General features: G+C 47.6%; 1 protein-coding gene and 1 long non-coding RNA gene across 2 annotated transcripts in view; both read right to left on the bottom strand.

Annotated features, from left to right (window-relative positions):
- Positions 1-6,161: 6,161 nt before the first annotated feature.
- LOC114005232 (uncharacterized) lies at positions 6,162-6,737 on the bottom strand. Its single transcript, XR_003547107.1, has 2 exons — positions 6,384-6,737; positions 6,162-6,265 (listed from the first exon to the last, which is right to left on the bottom strand). It is a non-coding gene; the product is annotated as an uncharacterized LOC114005232 (long non-coding RNA).
- Positions 6,738-7,910: 1,173 nt separating this feature from the next.
- IMPA2 (inositol monophosphatase 2) overlaps positions 7,911-19,525 on the bottom strand; it is a gene marked incomplete at its 5' end in the record, with an annotated part of 66,375 nt that continues 54,760 nt past the window's right edge. The window contains 3 exons of the mRNA XM_014582316.1: positions 7,911-8,449; positions 10,102-10,253; positions 11,278-11,386. Of these exons, the coding sequence (XP_014437802.1) occupies positions 8,334-8,449; positions 10,102-10,253; positions 11,278-11,386 (377 nt within the window). The remainder of the gene's footprint in view (positions 8,450-10,101; positions 10,254-11,277; positions 11,387-19,525) is intronic.

Below are 19,525 nucleotides of genomic sequence, written 5' to 3'. Positions count from 1 at the left end.
CATGTAGTTGGCCCTGTGGGATCTGGGCTCCCAAACCAGAATTCTGATCCTTGTCCAGTGTATTGCCCATGCCTCTTATACCTTTTGCCTCAAATCTGTTTTTTTAAAAATAATTATTTAATTTAATTTATTATTATTACTTTCCAGTTTGCTATAGGGCATGAGCATTCACTAGAGAGAGACAGAGAGAACGAGAGAGAGGGAAAGTGAGAAAGCAAGCTGCCAGGTCCTTTAACCTCTAACCCTCAGCCAAACCACAGTCGGACATGTGGGAATCCAGTGCCTTAACCACCATACCACCTGCTGGCCCCCCTTGCCTCAAATCTTTAAGCATTAAAAATTTATGGGGGGACCAGCAGTTAGCGTAATGGCTATGTCCCTGGACTCCCATGTAGTTGACCGCTGTTCGCGTCCCGGACACCGTGGCTTAAAACTCACGCCGGGCGCGTGTGCGTGCATGCCCAAGATCCCGAGAGGAGAATGGAGGAGAAGGGACTGTGGCATGGCCATCCCCCCTGGGGAGTGATTTCTCACTTTTTGTCTCTCTCTGTCTGGTGAGCACACGTGCCCTATGGCAAAAACCTCTTAAAAAAAAATTATGGGACCAGCAGTTAGTGTAATGGCTATGTTGCTGGACTCCCATATAGCCAACCACAGTTTGAGTCCCAGACCCAGTGGCTTAAACTCACGCTGGGTGCGTGTGTGTGTGTGCTCAAGATCCCAACAGGAGAATGGAGGAGAAGGGATTGTGGTGTGGCCATCCCCCGAGGGGGTGATTTCTCGCTTTCTGTCTCTCTCTCTCTGGTGAGCGTACGTGCCCTATAGCAAAAAACTTCTCAAAACAATTATGCTTAATAATCCATATTAGTTTTAAAGGTTGCAAGTGTAGCCTAACAGATACTAATTTGTGTGCAAAATGCCAAATTTTACTTATACTTTGGCACTGCTTTTAAGTTTCTACTTTTTCCTTCCAATACACATAGTTTTCAAGGAGGGCACCTTTGTACTTAATTTTAATGGTATCTTCACTATCTTAAGAAGATTCACTTAAGGCAATACATAGTTAAAACAGCTAAAAACGTTTATATGTACATGTAAACATACTCAAGAGACTGTAAGACTGATATTTAGGGGGAAAGGATTTTTTTTTTTTTTTCAGTTTTTGCCATAGGGCACATGCGCTTGCCAGAAAGCAAGACAGAGGGAAAGTGAGAAAGCACCCCCCAGCCCCCACCCCCGGGAGGATAGCCTTGCTGCAATCCCTTCTCCTCCATTCTCCTCTCAGGACTTTGGGCTCATCAACACGCATCCAGTGTGTTTGTCAAGTCATTGGGTCTGGGATTCAAACTGTGCATTTGGCCATGTGGAACCCAGTTGCCTTAACCTCCACACCACTTGTTGGTCTAGGGGAAAAGTAATTTTTTGGGGGGCGGGGGAGAGAGGTTTTTGCTATAGGGCGCATGCACTCACCAGAGAGACAGAAAGTGAGAAGAAAAAAAGGGAAAAACCCCCCCCCCCCGGGGGGGGGAGGCCACGCCTCAATCCCTTCTCCTCCATTCTCCTCTCAAGATCCTGGGCACACATGCACCCAGCGTGAGTTTAAGTCACAGGGTCCGGGACTCGAACCGTAGTCAACTACATGGGAGACCAGTGACATAGCCATTATGGCAACTGCTGGTCCCCAGGGGAGAAGTATTTTTAAATGATCAGCATCGGATGATCAATTACCCCTGGGAGGATGGCCACACCACAGTCCCTTCTCCATTCTCCTCTTGGGATTTTGGGCATGCATGCACCTGTGCCCAGCATGTTTTTCAAGCTGCTGGATCCAAAATTCAAACTGTGGAGTCACTTATGTGGGAGTACAGAGTACAATCTCTCCCAGTGTCATCTACACTGAGCACAGACAACAAGCTGCCAGTGTGAACGCCAGCAACTACACTGCCGTCACACTGGCTTTTCAGAAGGCATGGAGGACCAGGAGGCAGCTGTGTCCTGCTTTTATTTTTTTTTTAGGTTTATTTTTTAAGTTTTGCTATAGGACACGTGCACTTGCCAGAGAGACAGTGAGACACAGAGAAAGAGAGAAATTCCCTGGGGGATGGCCATGCCACAATCCCTCCTCCATTCTCCTCTCAGGATTTTGGGTGATGCATGCACATGTCCCCAGCATTATTTTTCAAGCTGCAGGATCCAGAGCTCAAATTGGGGAGTCACTTATGTGGGATCCAGCACTTTCACCACCACACCACCTGCTGGCCCTCACCAAACAAACTTGAAAGGGATCACCATCTTTTCCTAAGGAAAACTCAGTAAATGACATTACGAAACTACACAACTTGATCATATCTACGAAGTGGCTCATTTGTTGACACGACTACTTCTACTGTGAATGCGCAGCCCCCTCAGCTCTCCCCAGGCCAGTCCTGCTCGCCCCACCAGGAATCCTCATGCTCCCTCTGTCAGCTGGATAAGTTCGATCACTAATCTTCAAAATTCATTCAAAGTGACCTCATTTGGAAAATCATAGCTAAGCACTTACATATTTTGGTTGCCCAAATTAGTTTGAATGTGACTTGTGATGCATAACATACGTGTGTCACAGAAACAAGCACGATTTCGTTTACAGGCTAAGATATTAGCCATCGATTTCCAGGTGGTTTTCACAGCCTCAAACAAAGCTAAGTATACGGTGAATGGTCCTCACTGAACTCCAGAGGCCCCCGTAGTGAGGCAGCACTTGGAAAGAATCTTTGCTGGCTCCTTGAGACGTCTAGGGCATGACCGGCACCAACGGCACCCCCAGCAAGTGGTTTCTTGCCAGGCAGACCCTGGCCCATTGGGGGCTCGGATGCAGGCTAGCACTAAGCTGCCGCACATGCATGTGACAGATGAGCAGGATAAAGACTAGGGAGGGGTGGGCGCTTGTCCACTGGGAAGACTCTAATGTGGCCCTAGTGTTATTTTAGCACAAATGGAACTCAGAAAACCCTCTGCTGCCCTCTGGGTGAGCAAATTGGTTCCATTCATGAAGCATGTGTTGAGCACCTGTTTCAAGTGTCCTGAAATGTCCCCTGCACTTGGAGCTGGGGCTTGTGGCTGGGTACCCGGGAAACTCTGACATGGAAAGTTCTGGGTACTACTGAGCAGCTCACACTTGCTGAAGTCCAGTGACGTGCACGTCACTGGGTCAGGACTATGCAGGCCCCTCACTCAGTCCCCTCAGCACTCTTGGGAGGGAGGCAGCACCTGTAGTCCACAGGCTGGGATCTGAGGCCAGCAGAGGAAGCTTGGCTAGGAACTGGGTTTGCCAGCTCCAAAGCCAGCCTTCTTTCTACTGCAGCAGGCGGTGTGGCCACTGGGTGGTGGAAGAGACAGCTCTCCCAGCCAGCTCCGGGTCAGGCTAACATGCAATCATCCAATCCCAAACGACTCTCCTCGCCCACGCTCCTATGGCACCCAGGCTTAATCCCTCTCTGCTTCCTTTCCTTTCTGTGGGGTTTTCCCTTGATTGCTGCCCTTCCTTAGAGGAGCAAAGGATTACCTGCCATCCGAGGACTCTAAGCTGGTCTCACCTGTGTAACGACATGGCTTGTATCTTAATTCACTCTGGCCACACCCTGGCCTAGGGCTGGTCCTCTTGGTCCTACTCCTGGCTTCCTGATCCTATTACATGGTGGTGACCCTTGGTAGGCAAGACTGCTAGAGGGACTCTTTGAAGACTGGGGACTGACAAAAACAGGAAAGAATGTAAATTTCATAAGGTTGGAGTGTCATATGTCAATCAAGATTTTAAAGTGGACTACTAGAGAGCGTCACGCTGGGTGGTCCCATCCAGCAGAACGTCCAGAGATGATGGACCTTATCTGTACCATCCAACAAGGTAGCCACCAGCTACCTTGGGCACTGAGGATTTGAAATGTGGCCAGAGTCACTGAGAAACTGAGTTTTAAGTTTAATCTAAATTTAATGAACTTTGAGCAACTGCACATGGCTAGTTCCTACTGAATTACAGTACCTATAAACTAGATTTCAGTAAGAGAGTTGGCGGGATCTTGGACTGCTCTGCGGACGGCATGGAGACACACGGGCTGGCAGGGCAGTCTGGCAGATGCACTCACACTGTCTGAGCGGCCATTCTCAGGGAGGTGTGAATGCACCCACAAGTACCCGAGAGGTCTCAAGTGAAGGGCTGAAGGACTCAGTGTTTCTCTTCATTCTAGTCCACTTGTGCCTTCTAATCTGAATACTTTGAAGTTCTCAAAGGCTCCTGGAATCCCAGCAGATCAGGACGGACTGTAGCTATGGACAGAGGCAAGATGCAGCATGGACAAATCACCATCCTACACCTGGCTTGGAGGTCCAGCTGTGCCTGGCTACACAACGGAGGCTGTCCTATGGATGTGTACACTTGGGGTCTCACGGGTTCAAGGACACCCACAGGACAACACGTATGTTCAAGAAGCAAACGGGGACCTGGCGTGGGGGCCCATTGAGGTCAGGGCTGCTTTACTCTCCATCATGACCATTAGACCAGACCTAAAGTCCAGAGGACAGACAGGTGAAGGGATCCCCTCTTAGTGCCCAAGGAGGGAGCAGGAGCTGCATTGCCTGGAGAGCAGGAAGAGGCTGAGGCGGGTACAGACCTTCAAACAACATAGTTATTCCTGGACCTGGTGGTTGAAGTCAGAGCAGAGATGGAAGCTATTTGGAAAGAGGCTTTGGCTCAACATAGGTAGAACTTTCTGAGGCCATGAAAGCTCTCGGTGTGGGATGCAGTCTCTGGAGGAATAATTTGCCTTTACTGGGGGTTCAATGAGAGGCTAGATACTGGTCAGGAGGGGACAGGGAAGAGTCGAGGCTCAGAGTCTCAAGGGGGAAAGGATCATCATGCAGATGACAAGGCGCCTTCCCACCTGAAGTTCTGGCTCCTGCAGTCCGATGCACTCCTGTCGTAACCAGAAGCAAGAGGCTGGCCTGCTCTAAGTCCCGAACAAGGCCTGAGCCCACACACAACTGGGCCCTTGAGCTTACACCTACCAGAGGTTCACCTGGCTACCCCATTCAGACCAGAAAAGTCAATTCTTCCTTTTAGATTAAAAAAAAAAAGTACATATCAGAAAACAGTCCAAGAAGTGGAGGTAAGGCCTTTGGGTACTTCACTTCCAAAGGGAGCAGCCCCCTGTACAGCTGGCTCTGAAGTCGTCCATCTGCAGCGAGCCGTCCTGTGCCAGCTCATGCTGGGAGAGCTTACGGTGAGGGCTTCTGCGTGGCCCCTGAGGGTCTGGAGCAGAAACCTTGCAGCCAGCAGGGGCTTGCTGATGACTCTGGGGGGGAGGTGGGTAGGGGTGACCTGGGTGAATGAGGGGGCTCTCTATGGGCCCATCTCTCAAGTTGGTACTGAGGAGCCAGAGACAGCAAACACAGGGTACTCCCAAATATGCCACATTTGCTGGTCGCAGCTCAGGAGGATGAAAGAAAAGTTAAGAGTAGGCTGGAGGCTGGAATTCTGTGTTAAGCCAAAAATTTTTCTTTTTTTTTTTTTTTTTTTTTTTTTTAGATTTTTGCCAGAGTGCATGTACTTGCTGGAGAGAGACAGAGAGAGAAGAGTGAGAAATCACCCCCCTTCTTCAGGGGAATGGCCACACCCCGTCCGTTTTCCTTCGAGATTTTGGGCATGCATGCACATGTGCTCAGGGTCATTTTCAAGTCGGTGGGTCACGAACTCAAACTGTGGTTGGCCACGTAGGAACCCAGCGCCTTAACTACCATGCCACCTGCTGGTCCCAACTTTCTCAATTCTTCAACCTCCAAAAAGATACCTGAACTGTCTGTTATAGCTTCATTAGGATTAACCTTAGAGGTAATTCCACCTTCTAAAGAGCAGCAAATGTGTTTCCATTTCTCCTCATGAGGCTGATCACAGAAACACAGAGATTGCTCCTGAGCCCCCAGTGTCTGCTCGTCTGTCCCCTCTGTGGACTTAGAATCTTGCAAGATACTCTGGCCATTTGCAGCGTGCTCATCAAAGGCAGTGGGCAAACAGCACAGGCTTCAGTTTGGGGCTTTAATAGGTAAACCTTCCGTAAGAGCCTAGATCTATGGCTACCAGCCTTGAGGGTGGTTGGGAGTAAGCGACACCTGCAGAGGGAGCCAGCAGAGCACCGACACTTTAGTTTATTGCATTCTGAAGGACCACGGGGAGGCCTGAGAACAAGTCTGCTTTATCAGCAGTTCTAAAGCCTTATTACCTGAGATTCGCATTCTGGAAAAGAAAAAAAAGACAATAATGGATAATCAATATGTATCTCATGAGGCTGGGTTTCAGCCCTGATATAAGACTAAGCTGGAAAAGGCTATGTGAGAGAAAAGAGAGAAATCACCTAAATACCAGATCCCGGACAAAGATGTGGGTTTAACAAGGCTAGCCACAGACTTGAACATGACATCTCCCTTTGGGGTAGTGAGACACCTGGCCCGCAGTGGAGCCCAGGTGCTAGGGCAGCTCCCTCCCCAGGGAGTTGTCCTCTGCAGCGTCCCAGGAAGGCCAGCCTCAGCACGTCACTCTTGGTGTCTGGACCCTCTCACTTCTCATCATCACGTCCGTAGTTAATAGTTTGTAAGGCCTGAGCAATGAGCATCGCCATCTCTCGGGTGCCGGCAGCAACCACTCTGCAAGACATGAGGTCGAGGGGTCCACCTGGGGACAAGAGGGAGAGAGAGCCCTGCTTGGTTACCGGAGGGTGAACAATTACATACTCGTCAAAGACAACAGCACATGGGACCACGCTCCAGTCCCACGGCCCATACCAAACAGTTGGTTTAGAAGTGAAGCTGGCAAAGCCAAAAGGGTCAGAGCCTCTCTTCACCTGCTCTCCCCAGCAGTGGACACAGTCCAGGCTGTACAGCACCAGTGAGTCTCTGGAGCTGCCACTGTCCTCGAGACTGTGTGGCAGAATGGAGAGTCCACAGAAATCCCCATGGTGGGCTAGAGCAGGATGGGGGGGAGCAGTCCCTCCCCAACATTACTAGGCATATGGGTCACTGGGGGCCTTAGGGAATGAAGACTCTGATTCAGCAACTCTAGGTAGGGCCAGGAGGTGGCCCTTCCAACTAGCTGGTGGAAATGCCATGGCTGCCGATCTGGGGACATGCCCTGAGTAACTCAGAGTGTTGGTGAAGCCTGCTGCCTTCCTGCTGGGGTATGAATCAGGACTGACTGTATGGCTGCAGTCTTGGCTACTCATGTGGTGAAGTCCAGAGTGTTGGATGCTTTTATAATGTAAACTGGCCTGCCTAGTGAAGAAACACTAAGGCTGATAACTTTATTTGCACGCTCACATGCCTGAAGCAATTCTCAAGCTACCAGGTCTGGGACTCGAACTGCGGTTGGCAATGTGGAAGTCCAGTGCCTTAATCACCATGTCACCTGCTGGTCCAATTTTTATACTTTTCTGATAATTCACTTAAGATTTTTCAAAGGAGAAATAGGAAAAAAGTAGAAATCAAATGACAAAAGATCTGTGGTACATACCCAATCATTAAAAGTGAGCTGCTGTGTTTCCACTAACAAACTATGGGTTAAACTAGCTCATTAGGATTAACCTTAGAGGTAATTCCACCTTCTAAAGAGCAGCAAATGTGTTTCCATTTCTCCTCATGAGGCTGATCACAGAAACACAGAGATTGCTCCTGAGCCCCCAGTGTCTGCTCGTCTGTCCCCTCTGTGGACTTAGAATCTTGCAAGATACTCTGGCCATTTGCAGCGTGCTCATCAAAGGCAGTGGGCAAACAGCACAGGCTTCAGTTTGGGGCTTTAATAGGTAAACCTTCCGTAAGAGCCTAGATCTATGGCTACCAGCCTTGAGGGTGGTTGGGAGTAAGCGACACCTGCAGAGGGAGCCAGCAGAGCACCGACACTTTAGTTTATTGCATTCTGAAGGACCACGGGGAGGCCTGAGAACAAGTCTGCTTTATCAGCAGTTCTAAAGCCTTATTACCTGAGATTCGCATTCTGGAAAAGAAAAAAAAGACAATAATGGATAATCAATATGTATCTCATGAGGCTGGGTTTCAGCCCTGATATAAGACTAAGCTGGAAAAGGCTATGTGAGAGAAAAGAGAGAAATCACCTAAATACCAGATCCCGGACAAAGATGTGGGTTTAACAAGGCTAGCCACAGACTTGAACATGACATCTCCCTTTGGGGTAGTGAGACACCTGGCCCGCAGTGGAGCCCAGGTGCTAGGGCAGCTCCCTCCCCAGGGAGTTGTCCTCTGCAGCGTCCCAGGAAGGCCAGCCTCAGCACGTCACTCTTGGTGTCTGGACCCTCTCACTTCTCATCATCACGTCCGTAGTTAATAGTTTGTAAGGCCTGAGCAATGAGCATCGCCATCTCTCGGGTGCCGGCAGCAACCACTCTGCAAGACATGAGGTCGAGGGGTCCACCTGGGGACAAGAGGGAGAGAGAGCCCTGCTTGGTTACCGGAGGGTGAACAATTACATACTCGTCAAAGACAACAGCACATGGGACCACGCTCCAGTCCCACGGCCCATACCAAACAGTTGGTTTAGAAGTGAAGCTGGCAAAGCCAAAAGGGTCAGAGCCTCTCTTCACCTGCTCTCCCCAGCAGTGGACACAGTCCAGGCTGTACAGCACCAGTGAGTCTCTGGAGCTGCCACTGTCCTCGAGACTGTGTGGCAGAATGGAGAGTCCACAGAAATCCCCATGGTGGGCTAGAGCAGGATGGGGGGGAGCAGTCCCTCCCCAACATTACTAGGCATATGGGTCACTGGGGGCCTTAGGGAATGAAGACTCTGATTCAGCAACTCTAGGTAGGGCCAGGAGGTGGCCCTTCCAACTAGCTGGTGGAAATGCCATGGCTGCCGATCTGGGGACATGCCCTGAGTAACTCAGAGTGTTGGTGAAGCCTGCTGCCTTCCTGCTGGGGTATGAATCAGGACTGACTGTATGGCTGCAGTCTTGGCTACTCATGTGGTGAAGTCCAGAGTGTTGGATGCTTTTATAATGTAAACTGGCCTGCCTAGTGAAGAAACACTAAGGCTGATAACTTTATTTCTATCTTTTTTTTTCTTTTTTTTTTTTTTTTTTTTTTTTTTTTTTTTTTGCCATAGGGTGCACGAGCTCACTAGAGAGCGAGACAGAGAGGGAAAGTGAGAAATCATCCCCCCAGGGGGATGGCCATGCAGCAATCCCCTCTCCTCCATTCTCCTCTTGTCATTTTGGGCATGCACGCTCACATGCCTGAAGCAATTCTCAAGCTACCAGGTCTGGGACTCGAACTGCGGTTGGCAATGTGGAAGTCCAGTGCCTTAATCACCATGTCACCTGCTGGTCCAATTTTTATACTTTTCTGATAATTCACTTAAGATTTTTCAAAGGAGAAATAGGAAAAAAGTAGAAATCAAATGACAAAAGATCTGTGGTACATACCCAATCATTAAAAGTGAGCTGCTGTGTTTCCACTAACAAACTATGGGTTAAACTAGCAGAGAATGGCCTCTCGTGAGCATTTGCCTGGCCCCTGACTGTTACTGCTGATGTCAGGTGAGCAGTCTGCCTGAAGCTCTGAAGATGTACATGGCGCTCACTCATGTTCCCGGGAGGTCAGTCACTGAGATCCACGTGACCTTGAAGTGGGACAGGCCATCTTCTGGACCCATGAGCCTAAGTGCAGTAGGATGCTCCTGCCATATACTGGTGCTGACCTATGGGGTCTTGGGGAAGTACTTAGCCTCAGAAATTGGAGGAACAAGATACCTGTCATCTGTCTCTGTATTTCTGTGGAGTCTATACATATGTGAAAGCCCTCAAAATACTGTCAATGCTGTGTAAGGGTCAAGTGGTGGCACAGCTGCTCTCTGGCCGAGATGTCCTGATCCCACAGTCTGAAGGAAGGACGGGAAGGAAGTTGATAGGCCTGGCCCACTGCTATCCCGTACCCTTGCATGGTCTCACCCACAGAACTCTCAGGATGTAGGGAATCAGTATGGTGGGGACCTCAGGAAGTGGCCCTCCCATGGAGTCACTTGGTGGCGACCTGGGGATAGGAGGGCGAGGTGAGGGTAGGAGAGCTCACCCGAAGTATCTATCACAATGCCGCCTGCTTCTCTGATGATGACCGTGGCGGCTGCCAGGTCCCAGCAGTGCAGGCCAAACTGGTAGTAGGCGTCTGCAGCCCCCGAGGCCAGGTGACAGAGAGCCAGGGTAGAGCTTCCAATCACGCGGACCCTGGGGAGAGGGAAAGGAGAAGAGAGGCAGGCAGACATGGGGTTGGAGTTCCTCATGCAGTGTGTGTGTGCTGGCTTCATCCAGTCACCCTCTCTGCTGGGCATGCACAGCAGTCAAAGCAGGTCACAGGGCATCTGTCAATGGGCTCAGGATGCAAAACCCAGGGTGTGGAGCAGCCCTACCCCACAGACCTCTCTGCCATGCTGTACGTGTTCTGCACTGAGGTAGCTCCCCACAAGTGGCTGCTGAGCCCCTGACGTTTGGCTACTGCAACAAGGGACGAAACTACTGAACTTGACACTCACTTCCTGTGGCTGATAGTTACAGCGTACATCTTCAGGAAGGATGAGGATTCACTTGGCTTTAGTAAACATTTAGGAAAAATATATCAGAGTGCTGTCTGAAGCCAAGTCCTCTTAGGAAGGACTCATAAGTATAGGCAGGCTTCGCTGTTGAGTGACTTGAGATCCACTATGTGGATTTCTTTTCTTTTCTTTCTTTCTTTCTTTCTTTCTTTCTTTCTTTCTTTCTTTTTTTTTTTTTTTTTTTTTTGACACAGGGTACATGTGACCACTAGGGAGAGTAAGAAATAGAAAGGATGGGGAGAAAGCACTCCCATGGGGAATGGCCACATCACAATCCCTTCTCTCCATCTCTCCCTCCTTCTGGGATTTTGGGCATGCATGCACACAGGCCTGGTGTGTTTCTCAAGCTGCCAGGTCCGTGACTTGAACTGTGTAATCCACCATGTGGGATTCAGCTCCTGTAACCACCAGACCATGGGCTGGCCAACTTGGATTCTTCAAACACTGATCAGAAGAGACAGAGGGTCCCCTCTGTTTGTTGATCCCTGTCCACCAGAGTATCGGTCCCAGAGGATGAGCACACTGAGCCTCCCGGGGGCCTCCTGCTCCTGTCACACAGGGGTTTCCTCTTCAAGGCCTCGGGAGAGGATTTTGCAAGTGTGTGTGTTTGGTTCTCTCCCTTCTGGCCACAGGGTACTCCCAGAACTGAAACTCCTTACCCATGAGCCTTGGCGTGCAGCAGCCGCTCCATGTTACTCAGGAACAATTTCAGAGTGGCAGGGTCACGTTTGGGGCCGATTTCTGTTAGAACCAAGGCCTTTGAGAGATCTGCAATAGAAAGAATTGCCTGGCATTATAAAAAGCATGTCTTGGGTCTAACTCAATAGTCAGGGATTCTCTGAAGGAACCTTGAAATATCAGCCTCTCATTCTTTCTCACAGAAAGGCTCATCTTTGGAGTGGCTTATGCTATCAGGTTTTTCTGATAACTACATGTTGAAAAGTAAAGACTGGGGTTGGCAGATGGTGTGGTGGTTAGGGGTGTTGGACTTCCCACATGGCCACCCATAATTCAAGTCCCAGACCTGGCAGCTTATTCTCTCACTTTCCATCTCTCTCTCTCTCTTGCTCTGTCCCACTCTGGTCAAGTTAAAAAAATAAGTAAATTTAAAAAATAAAGTTAAATAAAATAATTCTTAAAAACAATAAAGAAAATTAAGGACCATCGTTCTTTCTAAGCTGCGTTCTGTTTCTGATTGCCTGATAGTCAGGCTTTTTATCCACTGTCTTTTCCGGGATAGTTCAGCTTATCTGGGTAGCATGAAGACAGAGGCTTCTGAAAATCACCATTATTTGGTCACGAAGACCAGAGTTCTTCAAAGAGTTTATGGAAGGGACCAGCAGTTGGCCTAACGGCTATGTCTCTGGACTGCCATGTAGTCGACTGCGGTTCAAGTCCCAGACCCGGTGGCTTAAACTCACGCCGGGCGTGTGTGCGTGCGTGCCCAAGATCCCGAGAAGAGAATGGAGGAGAAGGGATTGTGGCATGGCCATTCCCCTGGGGGGGTGATTTCTCACTTTCTGTCTCTCTGTCTCTCTAGCAAGCACACATGCCCTATAGCAAAAACCTCTCAAAAAAAAAAAAAAGAATAAAAAAAAGTTTATGGAAAATAGAACTAAACTACAAGTTTATTTTGGTGCAAAAAATATTCAAATTCATGCATAGTTTTTCATAATATACACTATATATGTGTACAGACACATATATACATATAAGTGTCAGAGGCACATCCCCTCACTGGAGAGAGAGAGAAAGGACACCCAAATGGGGTATGGCCATGCTAGAATCCTCTTTCCTCTCCTCCTTCCTGTCAGGACTGTGGACATACAAACACATGTGCTGGTGCATTTCAAAAGCACCTGGGCCAGGATTTGAACCACGGATGGCCATGTGGGACCTGACTCCCCATGCACAGGGCTTAACCTGCTGCACTACAGGGCTGGCCCTCCATGAAGATCCATCATAAAAACAAAATGACTCCAAACTGGGAACCTATCGTTTGGACAAGGCGGAGAGATGCCTCATCAAACAAGTCTTTCTAAGAGGTTTTAATAAAAACCTTCCAGGCCAGTCAGGGCTGAGGTGGCTGAGCAGACTAGATCCCGCATGGCCAACGACACAGCTGGAATCCAGGACCTGGTGGCTTGAGAAACACGCTGTGTGGGAGTGCACGTAGGCTCAAAGTCCTGAGGGGGGAGAAATGGAGGAGGGAGGATTGCAGCATGAACATTTCTCTGGGGAGGTAGGTGCTTTCTCACTTTCCTTCCCTCACTCTCTCTGGCAAGCACACGCACACTTTGGCAAATATAAAACACATCTATAAACCAAAATCTTTTGCTGCTATGATCACAAAGATGGAATGTCATTGCTGTGGACAACGACACTGCTTTTGGAATAATGCTGTCTTTGGAAAGGGGAGCTTCAGGAGCAACCCCTCAAGATACAGGAAGACTGCCACCTGTAAAGGCTCAGCTGTCTCACGGTGGGAGCCACACAGGCATGAAGGCTAAGCACACCATTTCTTCAACTGGGTGGGCGCCACTGCCAACGCCAGCAAGCCTGGCTTGGGGGCGTGGGGGACGTGCCTGGGACGTTGCTCTTGTCCTGACTCATGGCCAGGGATTGGAAGCACTTTATTCTTGCTTTACCACACAGGCGAACACAGCCAAACCTGTCACATCCTGCCAGGCCTCGCACTCAGGCACAGCGTCGCCACACCAGGCGCCATGCACAAGTAACAGAAACTAAGTCGCTCCGCGAGTGGAGGGAAAACAGGCTGCCACATCTCTTCACTCACTGGGCCCAATTCTGTGCTGTCGTTTTCAACTCATCCTCTCACCCAGGAAGTCTCCCCTCAGACAGAACCTATGCCTATTTGTCCCTTCTTCCATCACAACTTTCATTTTGTATTTTAAACACTTTCGGAAAAGCACCTGGCTCCACACCAAAGCAACCTGCCTTCAGGAGGTACCAATTGCTCAATTCCTGACACACCCAGCACCAAAATGGAGCTAACACGCACCTGCTAGGTGTCTGGGCATGCCTGGCACTGCCTGCAGAGCTCAGGCAGCTGTTCGCTCATGACAGCAGACAATGGGGCTGGTGGTTCCAGGTGCTCCCAGTAATCACTGCAGGATCTCCGTGGTCAGGATCCAGTTAACCTTGCCACTATTCACGCTCCAAATCCCACCCTCACTTGGCCACAAAGATAGCATTTTTCCAGGAAACAAGAAAGAGATGTCTTTCTCAGGCACAGAGGGCACTCTCTAGACAGTTTCTGCATGAATGAATGAATGAACACTCTCTCTCAGTATCAGCATTATAAAACCGTGAGAAGAAGTCTTTTGTGTTGGTTTAGTTTGTTAAGTTACTAGCATTTTCAACCTAGGGGAGGAATTGTTGAGTTGGGTAGAATTTTGTTGGCGGGTCTAAGAATCTAATGCTATATATAATGTTACTTTTGGAGGAAATTAATTCTGAATTTTAGTTAAAAAATGCTTTTTTGGCCCAGCTACTGTGGCATAAGTACCTTGCAAGGCTGGAAGCTATGTGCTGGCTGCAGGTTGGATCCCTGGGTGGGCTTGAAAACATGCCAGACATGGTTGTGTGCTCAGGATCCTGCAGAGCTAGAGGGCTGGAGAAAGGGGACCACCACACAATATGCCATCAGGGGTGCCTCTCTCTCGCTCTATTTCTCTGAAGTATATACATTTTCTATCATTAAAGAAAGTTGTCTAGGGGCTAGCAGATGGCGTAGTTGTTAAGGCGCTGGACTCCCATAGGGCCAACTGCAGTTCAAGACCTGGCTTGAAAATCATGCCAGGCACATATGCGTGTGCCCAAAATCCCAGGAGGAAAAGGGATTGTAGCATGGCTATTCCCCCTGGGGAGAGACTTTCTGCCTTTCACTGTGTCTGTCTTCTCTCCAGTAAGTGCATGTGCCCAATGACAAAAACCTTTAAATAATGATAATAAATAAAATTAAATAGACAAATATTTTTAAATACAAATTTTGAATGTATTTAAATAATATATTTAAAAATACATTTTCAAATGCTGTTTTTAAAGGTCAATATTATAATTTGGGGAATGCCTGTTATTATTAAAAACAGAAATTGAACTCACCAAAGTAAGAGCTACAGATGACAAATAAGACCATGAAAAGATGTTCTACATAGTGTCATCAAGGAAATGCAAATGAACAGAATGAGACGCTATGACACAGTCATGAGAACGGCCCAAACCCAGAACATTGACAACACCAAATGCTGGTGAGGATGTGGAGCAACAGGAACTCTCATTCATGGTTGGTGGGATGCAGAATGAAGACAGCTGGGCAGTTTCTTATAAAATGAAACACACCCTTAACATTGCTGTACCACCCAGCAATCACGCTCTTTGGGGATTACCCAAAGGAGGTGAGAGCCATGTCTTCCTTCCTTCCCTCCCTTTTTACCATGCTCAGTTCTTTCAGTCTTGCTGTATTGCCCAGGGCCACCTCGGGCTGGTGATCCTCCTGACTCAGTTTGCCCCAGTCCCTGAGATTACATGTCAGCATGCTCAGCCTTTAGGTTGGACCCAGAATCAAACTTGGGCCTCCCATGTGGTCCTAGCCTGTGGAGCACAGAGCCTTAGCAGCATGTGCCACTGTGAGTAGGTCAAAAAATTATGTTTTTATTCATACAAAACCTTTGTATGAAAACCATACACGAATGTTGACTGCAGCTTTATTCATTATTGGCAAAAATGTGGAAGCATCCGAGATATCCTTCAGTGCATGAATGGATAAACTAACACATCCAGACAACAGAATTATTCAGTGATTAAAATGAAATGATCAAGCCATAAAGAGACATGGCATACTACTAAGTGCAAGAAGGCATATTAAAGGCATATTACTAAGTGAAGAAGTCTGACTGAAAAGTTCCATACTGTATGATTCCAACCATATGACCTGGAAAAAGCAACACTATGGAGACAGAAAAAAAGGTCAGTGGTTGTCAGTGGCTAGACGGGAGAAGAGATAAACAGACGGAGCCCTGAGAAACTCTAGGGCAGCGAACCTGTTCTAAATGACACTGTAACAGTGAGTACATGTCATTTTACATTTGTGAAGATCCACAGAATGGGGCCAGCAGGTGACAAGATGGTCAAGGCCCTGGACTCCCACATGGCTAACCACAGTAAGAGTCCCAGACCTTGTGGTTTGCTTTCTCACATTCCCTCTCTTTCATTCTCTGTCTTTCTCTGATGAGTACGCATGTCCTATAACAAATTAAAATAAATAAATAATTCTTCAAAACATAAAAAGTAGGGACGAGCAGATGGCATAATTGTTATGTCACTGAACTCCCATGTAGTCTACTGCAGTTTGGGCCCCAGACCTCATGACTTAAAATTCATGCCAGGTGCGTGTGTGTGCATGCCCGAGATACCAAGAGGAGAATGGAGGAGAAGAGACTGTGGCATGGCCATCCTCCCTGGGGGGATGGGGGGGGGTGGGGTGACTTCTTGCTTTTTGTCTCTCTGGTGAGTACATGTGCTCTATAGCAAAAATCTCTCTAAAAAATATTAATTAAAATAAAAAGATAAATAAAATCCACAGAATGTACAACGTCAATAGTGAACTCGACTGTAACCGTGGACTCTGGGTGATCACGACGTGTCACTCAGGTTCCCTGACTGTAACAAAATACCACCTTGGTGGGGAACGCCGTGTATGTATAGGGAAATCTTGGTACCTTCCTTTCAATATCGCTGTGCACCAAAAACTGTTCTAAAAAATAAAGAGGGAGGTGGGAAGAGAGAGAGAGAGAAGAAAAAAGAAGTTAGATGGTTTGCATGTTATTTCAGCCAGAAAAATCAAGCAAGAAAAATGAATTGTCATGGAGGAGGCCATGGAGGGAAAAGGAAGGGAAACAGCAGTGGCATCTTGCCTAAACCTACCCTAATTTAATCTACTTAACTCATTTCAAATCTTACACACACGCACACGTACTCACACACAAGTCCTCAAACACAGAATTTCTTTCTCTTTTTTTTAAAAGATGTATAGGTTATTCTGTTCCTTGCTGTTTTGATGTAACAGTCTGTCGGTCCACCCTCTACCATCAGTGCTTGCCATACTCTCTTCCACTCGGTGTAGCAACTGCAGTGTGTGACCGATCCCTAGAGAGGAACACTTTCAATTCTTAATATAAACAATCAATAACCATCTTCCTAAGGGTTTGTGTAGCCAAGCTGGTATTTTTTTTCAAGACAAAGTGACAGAAGTGGGATTTCTGAATCAAAGAGTGTGCATACTTTAGACTTTGATGTAATTTTCCTAATTGCCCTTCAGAAAAGCTGTTTCCGACCCAGCTGCTGTGGCACAGTGGTCACACAGTGCCCCCTGCACGGCTGGACGCTGCCTGTTAACTACGTGTGCAGGGCGTAGTGACTGTGACAACTGTACCTGCAGTGACACGTCATGATCACCAGAGTCCACGGTTACAAGAGTTCACTATTGACCTGAAAACACGAAAACACGCCAGGTCTACACACATCCAGGATCCTGAGAAGCTGAAGGCTGGAAAGGGGACTGTGGATGACGAGACCTTGCTCAGGGTGCTTCTCTGTCTTAGCTCTGTCCCTGTGTGCATGTGCCTGTGCTATCATACAGAAAAGGAAAGAGCTGTGTCAATCTTATACCTCGTACCCCAACCACGCCAGGGTATGAAAGAGCCTCTTCTTCAAGAAGGCTTCAAAAAGTTAATGAAAAATGTGTATTATGAAAAAAACCTCATGGATTTAAAAATGTTTTTGTACCAAAATAAACTCATACTTTACTTGTATTTCTCCATAAACTTTCTGAAGTGCCCTCCTATTTTCAGTTCCATAACAGGTATCCTTACTGTGGGATATGCACTTGGACTGATTTTCTCTGGGAGGTGAGATCAAGAGAGCGGAAGCCTGCCATACAGGACGTTTCCTGGCTCCAATGTCACGACTGCCCAGGGGTGACGCTAAGGAAGGCACTGAAGATTCCCCCCAGGAACTAGGAAGCTGGACAGTCAACTCCCACGGGCAGATGAACACCTCCTTTTTAATTAAGCACATAAGATGTGACGGCTTTCTATAGGAAAGGCCTCGCCTAGTATCTCTGCATCCAAGGGAAGGGCTGGCTGTGGGAAAACGGAAGGACGTCCCCAAGGTGCCAGCCTAGACAGGCAGGCGTGCCCACATGGGGCTGACAGGGCAGGGAAATCAGGATCTCCAGACTAAGTGCCCAGGGCTATAGCACAGAAGGAAATCAGGTTGTGTGGAGGTAGCAACGGCTCACATTGCCAGGCCGTTGGTTCCTCCCAGACAGGCCTGTGCTGAGCGCTCTCCACTCACTGTTTCCCTGCCCTTGTTTTATAGACAAGGAAACCACGCTTAGAGACACGAAGTGATTGCTCAAGGCCATGGTGCCCTCAAGGGATGGGGCTCAGACTTAAACACAGGCTTGTCTGGTGGTTTGTGCAAGAGGAGTTTTTCCCCCATAGTTTTAACATTTGTGAAAAGATCACTGTGAATCCAGCACCTTCTTCCTCTTCTAGCTGCAATGAATTCACCCTTTCTCAGTCTTGCCAATGAACAGGTCATTCTTCCCAAATGAGAAAAGTGAGACCAGAGGAAAAAGGAAGTCTGAGTGTTGCCACCTACAGGCAAAATGTTTTCTGTTTTATTTTGTCCCCTATGTGGAAAAAGAGGTTATTAATTACCAGTCCTTCTACCCAATATCATCCTGTCTCTGACTCATTATCCACAATGACTGTGACTTCTGCACTTTATTACCCTTTCTCCTATATTTACTGCATATTTTAGCTCTTCATCATAGACTAATAGGTATCAATTTAAAATATTTAAAATATGCTCTGACTTTGTGTGTGTGTGGGGGGTTATTGCTTGATGGGTACAGAGCTTCTGTTTGGGGATGTTGGAAATATATATCAGTAATGGCTGCCTTACACTGTCCATGTTACCAGTGCCACTGAATAGTGTGCTCCAAAAGGACTAGAATGTCAAATTTTATGTTATATATATCTATATATCATAGCCACAATAAAGAAAATCGAAATGATTTTGAAGTAGGGCATGTCTGTGTCTTCTTTCAATAAGCAGATTTTAGGATTAAAAAAAAAGTCTGTGGCTTCTGACAGGTTAGAAACCCTTGTTCTGGTTGAGCAATACTAAGTTTAAAAACCCAGAGTATCAAAGAGTACTAGTGTCTTAAGATACATTTTATAGCTTTGGTCAAACAAAGTCATTTACATACATAGGAATACATACTCATAGAGAAAGAGACAATTGTGTTTTAAAGTCTAGAGAATATCCCTATGGGCACAAATTGTTTTTGTTTTTTTTTCTTTTTTTGGAGAGATTTTTGCTATAGGGTGTGTGCCTCAGAGAGACAGAGAGACAGAAAGCGAGAAATCACCCCCCAGGGGAGATGGCCACGCTGCAATTCCTTCTCCTCCATTCTCCTTTCGGGATCTTGGGCACGCACGCGTGCCTGGTGTGTGTTTAAGCCGCCGGGTCCGGGACTTAAACCATGGTCGACTACATGGGAGACCAGTAACATAGCCATTACGCTAACTGCTGGTCCCACAAACTGGTTTTTTAAATGTACAATTGTAAGATTAAGTGCGAATTATAAAATTATAAACATATCTCAACTCTTTTACTTCTTATACACCATTAACCATTTGAAGGCATCCAGATTCCACATGGCCAAGTGTGGTTTGAATCCTGGCCCTGGAGGCTTGAAAAACATGCTAGGTGCATGTGTATGCATGCCAAAAACCTTAACAGGTTGGAGAAATGGAGGCGAAGAATTGTGGCATGACCATATCCCATTGGGGTACTTCCTTCTGCTCTCTCTCT

The sequence above is a fragment of the Tupaia chinensis genome, unplaced genomic scaffold (assembly GCF_000334495.1).
Source record: "Tupaia chinensis unplaced genomic scaffold, TupChi_1.0 Scaffold143584_1, whole genome shotgun sequence".
Classification (NCBI taxonomy): domain Eukaryota; kingdom Metazoa; phylum Chordata; class Mammalia; order Scandentia; family Tupaiidae; genus Tupaia; species Tupaia belangeri.
The sequence above is the reverse complement of the archived record's forward strand: the minus strand, read 5'-3'. Positions and strand labels throughout refer to the sequence as shown.